Below are 10,358 nucleotides of genomic sequence, written 5' to 3' on the forward strand. Positions count from 1 at the left end.
AGAAAAATTCAAGAAATTACCCTGACGGGTTTCCGTAAAACAGCCAGAAAGGATCCCTGAAGGGCCCCAAATGATCCCAAAATGGTCCTGAAAAAGTCAGGAAATGACCCTGATGGGATCCTGGACGGATCCCGAAAACCATCCGGATATGATGCCGGAAGGGTCCCCAAATGATCCCGAAATAGTCGCGAAATGACCTTGACGGGATCGCAAAAACCATCCAGAAATGATCCTGGAAGGATCCTGAAATAATCTCAGAAGGGTCCACAAATAGTTTTGAAATATTCCAGAAAAAGTCACGAAATGACCCGGACGGATTCCGAAAACCATCCAGATATGATACCCAAAGAGGCCCTAAAGGATCCCGAAATGACCCAGGCGGGATCCCAGATTGATGCCGGAAACCATCCAGAACTGATGCCGGAGGGCTTCCCAAATTAACCCGAAATAATCCAAAAAAAGTCCTGGAATTACCCTGACTTGATCCCGGACGAATCCCGAAAACCATCCAGAAATGATGCCGGAAGGGTCCCGAAATGACCTTGACGGGATCCCGAAAACTATCCAGTAATGATGGCGGAAGGATTCCCAAATGATCCCGGAATACTCCCGAAATAACCTTGACGGGATCCCGAAAACTATGCAGAAATGATCCCGGAATACTCCCGAAAAAGTTCCGAAGTAACCCCGACCCCGAAGTGACCCTCACGGGATCCAGAAATGACACCGGAAGGATTCCGAAAACGTCCCGAAGTAACGCTGATGGGATCCCAGATGGATCCCGAAAACTATACAGAAATTATCCCGAAATAGTCCCGAAATGAGCCAAACGGGATTCCGGACGGATTGCGAAAATCATCCACAAAAAGTCCAGAAATTACCCCATCGGCATCCCGGAAACCAACCAGAAGGGATCCCGGAAGGATCCCCAAATGATCCCGAAAAAGCCCCGAAATGACCCTGACGTGATCCCGAAAGCCATCCAGAAGTGATACCGGAAGGATCTCCAAATGATCCCGGAATAGTTCCGAAAAAGTCCCGAAATTACCCTAAAGGGATACCGAACATCATTCAGAATTTATCCCGCAAGGGTCCCAAAATGATCCCGAAATTGTCCAGAAAAGGTCTGGAAATATCCCCGATGGGATCCCTGACGGATCCCGAAAACTATCCAGAAATGATACCGGTAGGTTCACAAAATAATCCCGCAAAGGTCCCGAAATTATCCCGACGGGATGACGTACGGATCCCGGAAGCTACCCAGAAATGATCGCGGAAGGGTCCCTAAATGATAACGAAATATTCCCGAAAAAGTCCCGATATGACCCCGACGGGATACATAACGGATCCCGAAAACCATCCAGATGTGATCCCGGAAGGATCCCCAAATGGTCCCGGAATAGTCCCGAAAAGTCCCAAAATAACCCTGACGGGATCGCGGACGGATCCCGAAAACCATCCAGAAATTATGCCGGAAGGGACCCCAAATTATCCCGAAATAGTCCCGAAAAATCCCCAAAATGACCCTGACGGGATCCCGGATGGATCCCGAAAACCATCCAGAAATGGTCCCGGAAGGATCCCCTAATGATAGCGAAATGTCCCGAAAATGTCCTGAAATAACCCTGACGGGATCCCGAAACGAGTGTTTGTTTAGTCAATGAGTATTTTAATTATAATCGCAAAAATTTATTGGCATTGAAATTCTTGCCTTTTTGCTCAGAGCGGTAGTCTAGGTAGCTGTTGGTAGGGCAAAGTACTTTCTCTGCTTTTGAAGCGTTTACAAGAAGCTCTCACGTTTACACACAACCCTTAAGCCACTATTCGCATAGAAGCATAGGCCTGACACCAGGTCTAGCACTTTAGCCCTAATTTTGTTGAAGAAATAATAAACAGACATCGACCTGGAGAGTTCCCATCACCGAATGTGCTGTAACCTCACTAGCGCGGGGTTGACGCTTATAATCTTGTAATTGTCGGACATTGTTTATATGCTACTAGACAAATTTTGTTCCCACGAAAGGGTGAGGGCCTAACTGTTGTCAAAATTCGAACTGGAAATCATATCTAAGTCGAATCCTTTTGATTTGATTTGTAGAGTTAATTAAAGTCTCACTGCCGTATAAATTAATGATTTAAATATTTGTTTAATTTTTTCATTACAGGTTTTCGTATTAATGCAATTCGATCCGGGCTTAGAATATAAACCGGCCGCTGTGCGTGCGCCAGCTGGCGGTCGTGCTGTTAATACACAAGGTTCCGGGGTCGGTGGAGGTGGTTCAAACAAGGATGATAACTCTTGATTGTTACTGTGTAGCGCCTTAACTGATGGTCCTTACTCGTACATTTGAACGATGGAGCTAATGATCGGGTACAAAATAGCGTATTTCTGGCAATTAATAATCGAAAAAATATGGCAAAAAATAATACGCGTGGCAACGCAAAATCTAACAAACAAATATTGAAAAGCACAAATCACCTACCCAGATTGCGCATTCACAAGTTCAAAATTGCTTCGTTCTGCGCATCTACATCATAGTTGACTCTCGAGCGAATAAAAAAAAGAGCGAGAAAAAAAGGGCTAAAGGAAAAGAGTCAATTAAAAAATAAAAAACAGCTGATCTAATATTTACATGCGCCATGCGCAATCTTCTTGTGTGATTTGTGATTGAAAAGTGTTGTGTTAAAATCACAAAATTATTAAAAAGAAAAAAACAAACTACCGCAGATAATTACAAAATTGATTATAAATTGGCAGAAACAAGATGAATTTAAAATAATAATATAATTATTCTAGTAAATGCGCTATTTTGTACGTTTATATTTGCACAGACATTCGCCAAATGCACGACTCACTACAATTGTTTGTGTGAGGAAAGTGAAAATTTTAAATTTAATTTTAAAAAAAAAATTTAAGCAAATGTCTTTGCAAATTAAAATTAACACAAAGCTCCAACAGATGTCTGATTCAATGAATCAGTTGAAGTAAAATCCATCGTTCAAATGGTTAAAAGATTGCTTCCCACACCATTCCGCAAAATGCCTAGTTAATTTTTCGAAAAAAAAAAATATGATATCCTTTATTGTATGTTTACTACTTTCTTATTAAGTATTTTTATTGTTTTTGTTTTTTCATTTAACTGTTAAGTAATTTAATTTTACTTCATATTATAATTGTTTTTAGTTTATTCTTAACTATTTAATGCACTTGCAACCTATCCGAATCTCAAAGACCTATTTTATAGCTTAGCTCCACCTATATACCTGAAATTAGCTTATATTAAAAAAACACCTTGCTATATCTGAACTCTTGTAGATTTAAATTATTATTTAAGTAGAATTTAGCCGATGACTTGTTAAGTAAGTTCTTATGCTATATTTTGGTATTTAATTTAATTATTTTTTTTTTTTTTTTTTTATAGATACATATATTTAAAATGTAAAAATGTTTTTTGTAAATATGTATAAGCACACAAAAGAGCGTTTTCAACAAATTTGTGTACTTTTATTTTTATCTGTCTGTAATTAACTGAAAAAGATAAACTTAAAATTTTTGAATTGCCATCACCTTACATAGAAGAATGTCAAGTAAAAAAAATTTGCATTGATTTCGATTAACTGACATATATCTGAATCAAGGCTTTGCTCGGACAATGTCAAGAAGAAGCAATCAACTTATGGGATAATACCTCCAGGTATTGAAGTCGACTTGCTGTTTTCAATCAATTTTATCTTTTTTTTTGGGTATCTGTATTTAATTAGCTAGACATGCTCAAATTGCTTTATACAATTGTTTTTGTTATTGATATTAGAGAAAAATTACAAAGTTTACAAACGGCGATGGTTACTAGGACATGTTTCTGAATTTCACTTCTCCATCAGCTAGCTTCTCGGGAGAGCTGTGTATTGAACTGGAAATCACCAACATTCATACTTTATACGAGTGTAAAGGCAGATGCCTTTATTCCAGTGGTCGGCAAATATTAAAATGGAAGTGTATTAGTGAGAGCGGGAGCATGAGCATCACTGTAGGAAATTAAAGGTAAAATTACAACGTGCAGAGGATGCATTTATAGAAAAAATTTGAAAAAAACTGAAAGAAATGAAAACATAAAGATACATTGAAACCAATTCTTTTACTATTTCGCTAAGTTTTTTTAACATTCTATAGTAGTTTTTTGCAGTGCTGAAGTTACATTATTTTACATTTTTTTTTTGCTCAGAAAAAAAGGAGTTCAGAATGAAATTGCTACAATCTTTGTTAAAATAATTTAAAAAACTCATATTGTAGTGAAAAGCTATTTAATATAACATACCTAAAAGGTAAAAACGTACACATGTTTGGCAGATGAGCTGCATATGGAACGGCCGTCATACCAGTTGCGTTTCCCAATGGTAATATTTCTCACAGGGAACCTTAACATTTTTGCGACAGCCGTGCACAGTATTTATTCGTTGCTGTCTCGCTTACGTCTGATGATAGAGAGTAAGAATATGTGTGAAGCAAGTCTGGCTCAATTTTTGGTGTTGCCTTTTTGTTGCTTTTCCTTTATTCACCATTTAGGTACATACTAATTCTATATGCTTTTTAATCCTAATTGTGTGGAATAATTATAGGCGCGCCCTAAGAGCTTATTAGTAACATTGGGTTTATAGCAGGGCTCTTCAAAATTGAAAGTGCGCCTGTATTAGTGAGAGCGCAATCGTCGTCGTCATATGTATCGCGCATAATTATTCATACATATTTTGATACCGATCAGCCGATACCCATTACTGATGTTGCTACGCCAAGTGCCAAGCGGCTAAGGCTGAGTAACACAGCACTGTGCTGTGTTATTGTGTTAACACACAGTAATGTGCGGCACGCACACGCACACTTATCGATTCATTTATAACACAGTGGCACACTCGATGGCACAAAGCTGACTGTGCAATGCCGCTCAAACTGGTAAATGCTCATAACACAGTAACAGCCTATATAGCACAGAGAATGACACTCAGATCATGCAGAGTGCACATGCATAGATAGTCCATTGTGCTTGTGTGTTGATTGTATTGCTTTCCAATGACACTTCACTCAAAACATATTTATACACATGATACAAATATTACAAGATAAAACCGGTAAGAGGATAATGACATTTAAAAAGATTTTGAAATTCTAACTGCGCTCTCAAAATTTTTATTTTATTTTGATTTTTCATAAAAAAATGGTGTCCACAGGGGCACTTACTATCCTCTTGACCAGATGATATGTCTTTGAAAAATTGGAGTATGAAAGAAGATAAATGTTGCCATGATTTACTCTTCTAAATGGCGTCAAACGTGGCGTTAGAGGTAAGTAACACAGTACTGTGCTCTGATATTGTGCCTACACTCATATCGACTTTCGATAATCAGTTATAACACAATTGTGTCAACACAATGTGTTAACACTGCAAAGTGTGCCTGTGATACTGTGTTAACACACAAAAAATAATGTCATTACCCATCACTACAAGTGGCGACTAACTCAATTAACGACGACAGAGCGAATCATATGCGTATGAATTGAGAGGGCACACTTGTGCTATGAAATGAAAAGCCCTGGTTTATAGCATTACTTTTATAAGTAGTACTTCCGCTGTTCACTATTATGTCCATATTATTATCTGTATTTAATTAGCGAGACATGCTCGAATTGCAAATTATACAATTGTTTTTGTTATTGACATTGGTTTCAAGAAAATAAAAATGAAATTCAAGAATAATGTTTCAGCTATTTAAAAAAAAATTTACTTAAAATTTACTTCAATATTTTTTATAGTATTTAAAAACAGTGACTCAGAGTCAAGAGTCAGTTTCGATGTATTAATGAAAATATTTTAGTATTAATCACACAGGCATGACTCTGACTTCCACGAGTCAAGTCAAAATGAATGAATTCGATTTTGACGGCGATTCAACGCATGCACAAGCTGACTCGCGAGTCAGACTCACCGTGTAGACCCTATTAGGATAGAAAATTGACAATAGAAAAAAAAATTGGGAAAGATAGACCAGAACAGATTCAGGAAAATTTTATGACAGTTGCTGTTTTGGACAAGAATGTAATGCTAAGGCTTAATAAAGGTATTCCCGCCGACGGGATGGGTTTGATGGTGAATGAGGACAAAACGAAGTACTTGCTGTCATCGAGCCTTGGTAACCACGCTACTGTTGGCAGCCATAATTTCAAAATAGTAAAAGACTTCGTTTATTTGGGAACCAGCATCAACACTAGCAACAACATCAGCACTGAAATCTAGCGAAGAATCAATCTTGCCAATAAATGCTACTTTGGACTAGGTAGGAAATTGGAAAGTAAAGTCCTCTCTCGGCGAACGAAAATTATACTCTACAAGTCACTTATCGTACCCGTCCTGCTATATGGGGCAGAGGCAAGAACCATGACAACAGCAGATGAAGCGGCTTCGGGAGTGTTCGAGAGGAAAGTTCTTCGCGTTGGCGATGGCGAGTACCGAAGAAAATTTATTGATGAGGTGTACGAGCTATACGCAGACATCCACATAGTGCAGCGAATTAAAACGGAGCGGCTGCGCTGGCTAGGCCATGTTATGCGAATGAAAGATGATGCTCCGGCCAAGAAAGTGTTTCTATCGGAACCCGCCTATGGAAGCAGAGGTAGAGGGTGGCTCCCACTCCGTTGGAAGGGCCAGGTGGAAAACGATTTAAACTCCGTTGCTGTGACCAATTGGCGCCTGTTCGCGGAGCGAAAGAGCGACTGGCACGCCTTGTTGGACGGCCAAAACCGTTTATACGGTTAAGCGCCAATTAAGTAAGTACTAATTCTACTACCTAGACAACAAATGTTGCGCTGTTCGTCTTGATTTCCTTGCTTCCGCTGTGCATCTCCATTGTAGTGTTATGGCCCGTTACTCTTATCTTCTTCACCAGTGATATTTTCTCCCGTTTTCCTAAGTGTAAAATTGTTCTTATTTATTATAACATCGAACGCCGAGAAGATTTTTATTCCACATTGTAAGCTTGAAACGGCGGCCACCGTGGTATGTAGTGTGCTCCGCCTACCACACCGTGTGCCCTAGGTTAACACCCCGGACAAAGCAACATCAAAATTTTAGAAATAAGGTTTTTGAATTAGAAGAAAATTTTTCTAAGCGGGGTCGCCCCTCGGCAGTGTTTGGCAAGTGCTCCGAGTGTATTTCTGCCATGAAAAGCTCTTAGTGAAAACTCATCTGCCTTGCAGATGCCGTTCGGAGTCGGCATAAAACATGTAGGTCCCGTCCGGCCAATTTGTAGGGAAAATCAAGAGGAGCACGACGCAAATTGGAAGAGAAGCTCGGCCTTATATCTCTTCGGAGGTTATCGCGCCTTACATTTATATTTTTTTTAAGCTTGAAAACATGAGTGTATCCGTAATCGCTTGTGAAAAATTTACATGATGTATGTTTGTAACTCTCTAGGCTGGGCGCGCAAAGAGACCTATCTAGCGGAAATTAGTTTAACTTAACAATGATTCTGGTTAGAATTACCTCTACAAGAGTATTCTCATTTCAGAAAAAGTATATGTGAAAACTAGAAAGTCCTAACTTGCTTAGAAGTGTACTAAAAACGTAGAGAAAGAAGAGCACAAATGAAACGCGATGAAGCCTTTGGTTCCTTCGATGCCACTTTGGTGGCTGGTGAAGCATCCTCAGATTTTTTGATAGCATTTTTTCGATGGCAATGGAGCCAAAATATCGGTCAGAAACTGGTTTGTGCTTTGCCTTTTGGGAATGACTGTTCATAATGCAAAAGAAAAACTACTAAGAAACTGAAGAAATGCATTGTTTATTTTTAACAGCTGTTTCTCGCAATTTCTTTTTTGAGTCATAAGCCACCTTTTCATAGAACGGTCACATAATCGGATTTTTGACAAATATAATAAAAGAATTTGCTTCTTGACATTGAAGGAGCAAAGTGAAAGGTGGCCTATGCGGATGACCGGACAATTATTGTGAGATGTAAGTTTCTGAACACCCTGTGCCATATTATGATGTGCTATGTGGGCTCGGTGACTAGGTGTGCTTGCTCATGTGGACTGGGAATCAACCCTGAAAAGCTGATTATTTTTAAGGGGAGAGACAAGACTCCCACTTTCAGAACGCCCTCTATTGGGGGAATACTGTTGATAATTTCTAATAGGGTTAAGTATCTGGGAATTATATTATATGTGCATAAACTGTCTCGAGGAGCAAATGTGAAGGATAGCACTAAGAGGGCCTCGGTTGCCTTGTACTGCTGCAGGGGGCCATGTATAAGAGCTGAGGACTTTCGTCAAGAATAGATCACTCGCTTTATGAAGTGGCAGTCACGACGAATATTACTAAATTGTTAGAGTCAGTATAACTTACAGTACTCCTAGAATCACACATACAAGTCAACCCCTCGAGAGAGGAGTGGGGAAAGGAATTTATACCGGACAGTGGACTTATTAACTTGTTCACGAATGGGTCGAAGTTGGAGGAGGTGTTTTCCGTCAGTAGCTTAATGTAAGCCATGGGTTTAAGTTTCCTGATCACTGCAACGTATTCCAAGTGGAGGTTGCCGTCAAGCGGCCATTAAATACCTAAGTTCAAATGCGGTACCATGGAGGGTGGTGTAGCAATGCCTGGCCTCAGAGACTGTCGCGCGGATCTCCTACCGCATATGGCTAATTCTGAGCAGAATATAGATGGCTGTAGGGAATGCAGAGTACCCCTGGCCACCTGTGATCTCCTCCTCTATATATGGGTCTCGAGTCAAGTAAGCATACGCTACCGTTTGCAGGCAAGTGGTCTGCTAAAATTTTTGAGTTCACCGGACTCATCAATCAATGGTGATTGGCGTTTCGACAAACCACATTATTAAGATTAATCAATGTACCCAATCAGTGTTTTTCTACTCAAACTTTTCCAAATACCTCACTAATTTAACTATATATTGTGGCATATCTAGAGGGATATAAGCTAAAATGCAGATTCCTAGATTAAGACTGCGTACAAGTTTTGCTATTTTCAAAACTTTCATGTTAGAGTAATGTATATTATTTATGATTTTCAGCTAAAATCAATAATCAGCGTACTAAAACTAATACCAACTGGAAGATCTCCAAGTCAATGAGAGTAAAAAGCTCTTTTGTGTGAAAAATCATTAAAAAATTTAAAATAAAATATTTTTATTTCAAAACAATTTAAATATGTTTTTATTGATTTATTTGGCCTAAAGGTTTTAGGTTTACTAAATCGTATTTTTTGTTTTAGAAATAGTTTTATGTGTCTATCTATCCAACGTAAATTTTTTCTAAAACGCACATAAAAATTATTTGTATTTTATTTTCTATTTTTAATTTTAGCACGCATTTAATTTCGTTTGATTTTTCAAAATATTTTCGAAAATTAGTCTTAAACCATTCTATAATTCCTTTCAAAATAATTCAAAACTAACGCACAACAGTATCTAAAATCTCAGCAAACTGTACCAAATTTGCATTAAAGTCGCATACGTCTTAAATTTGCCTTAAGAGTAAAACTTAATCCCCATTGGTATATTAAAGTACCCAGGAATATTGGACGATTTGATAATTCTTTCTTTTTTCTAAAAAAATACAAGGGTTTTTTAGTCGTAGCTTACCGCACCACATGCTCCCAGCTCCCGCAAACCTCAAAAATAAAACTCACATCAACTCGCATTTTTTGCACTCAATTCACTCCATTAATAATAAAATGACAAAAAAAACAATTTTGAACACCCTCACACAACCTCGCAACCTCATGATTTCGTTCACTACTTGTTTATGCACCGAATTCGAAACGCACCAAACATTTCAATTACTCATGAGCACTTCATGCACCAAACGAAATATATTCATACGAGTACTGTACTGTTTGGCAATCCGAGAAGGTATGTATGCTTGTATGCATTATATATAATTACACGTAATTGCGTCATCAGGGTTAGAACCATTGTACAGGTTTACAAGTATGATATGTATGAGAGGGAAACAATTTCTTTCCCTTTCTAACACACGGCAGTTTGACACTTCGGTCAGTGTCAAACTAGCGTGGAACCCAGTGGAACCTGCGTGGAACATGAGTTTTGACACTGAACGAAGTGTCAAAATTACCGGGGTTGCTTCGTCGAAAGCGACACAGGGAAGCAAAAAAGGGATCGGAATATCAGATATGGGTTGCTGTGATGGAAAATTTTTTTGAACGAATTTAGTAGGAAATTTTAAGTGCACCCATATGGGTCCTTCAGAAAATTATAAAAAAGTCTTCAATTGGGGTATCTGAGGACACGTAGTTATTTCAGAATTAAGAATACAAACACGTGAGTTA

The 10,358-nt window shown here is 38.6% G+C and overlaps 1 protein-coding gene across 50 annotated transcripts in view; it reads left to right on the plus strand.

Moving 5' to 3' along the window:
• Positions 1-9,969, plus strand: part of slo (calcium-activated potassium channel slo) — a 415,764-nt gene extending 405,795 nt beyond the window's left edge. For all 50 annotated transcript variants that reach the window (XM_067761569.1, XM_067761567.1, XM_067761572.1 and 47 more), the window contains one exon: positions 2,166-9,969. In XM_067761569.1, the coding sequence (XP_067617670.1) occupies positions 2,166-2,303 (138 nt within the window). In that variant the 3' untranslated portion in view covers positions 2,304-9,969. The remainder of the gene's footprint in view (positions 1-2,165) is intronic.
• The last annotated feature ends 389 nt before the right edge of the window (positions 9,970-10,358 follow it).

Source organism: Eurosta solidaginis, chromosome 1 (assembly GCF_040869045.1).
Source record: "Eurosta solidaginis isolate ZX-2024a chromosome 1, ASM4086904v1, whole genome shotgun sequence".
Lineage (NCBI taxonomy): Eukaryota > Metazoa > Arthropoda > Insecta > Diptera > Tephritidae > Eurosta > Eurosta solidaginis.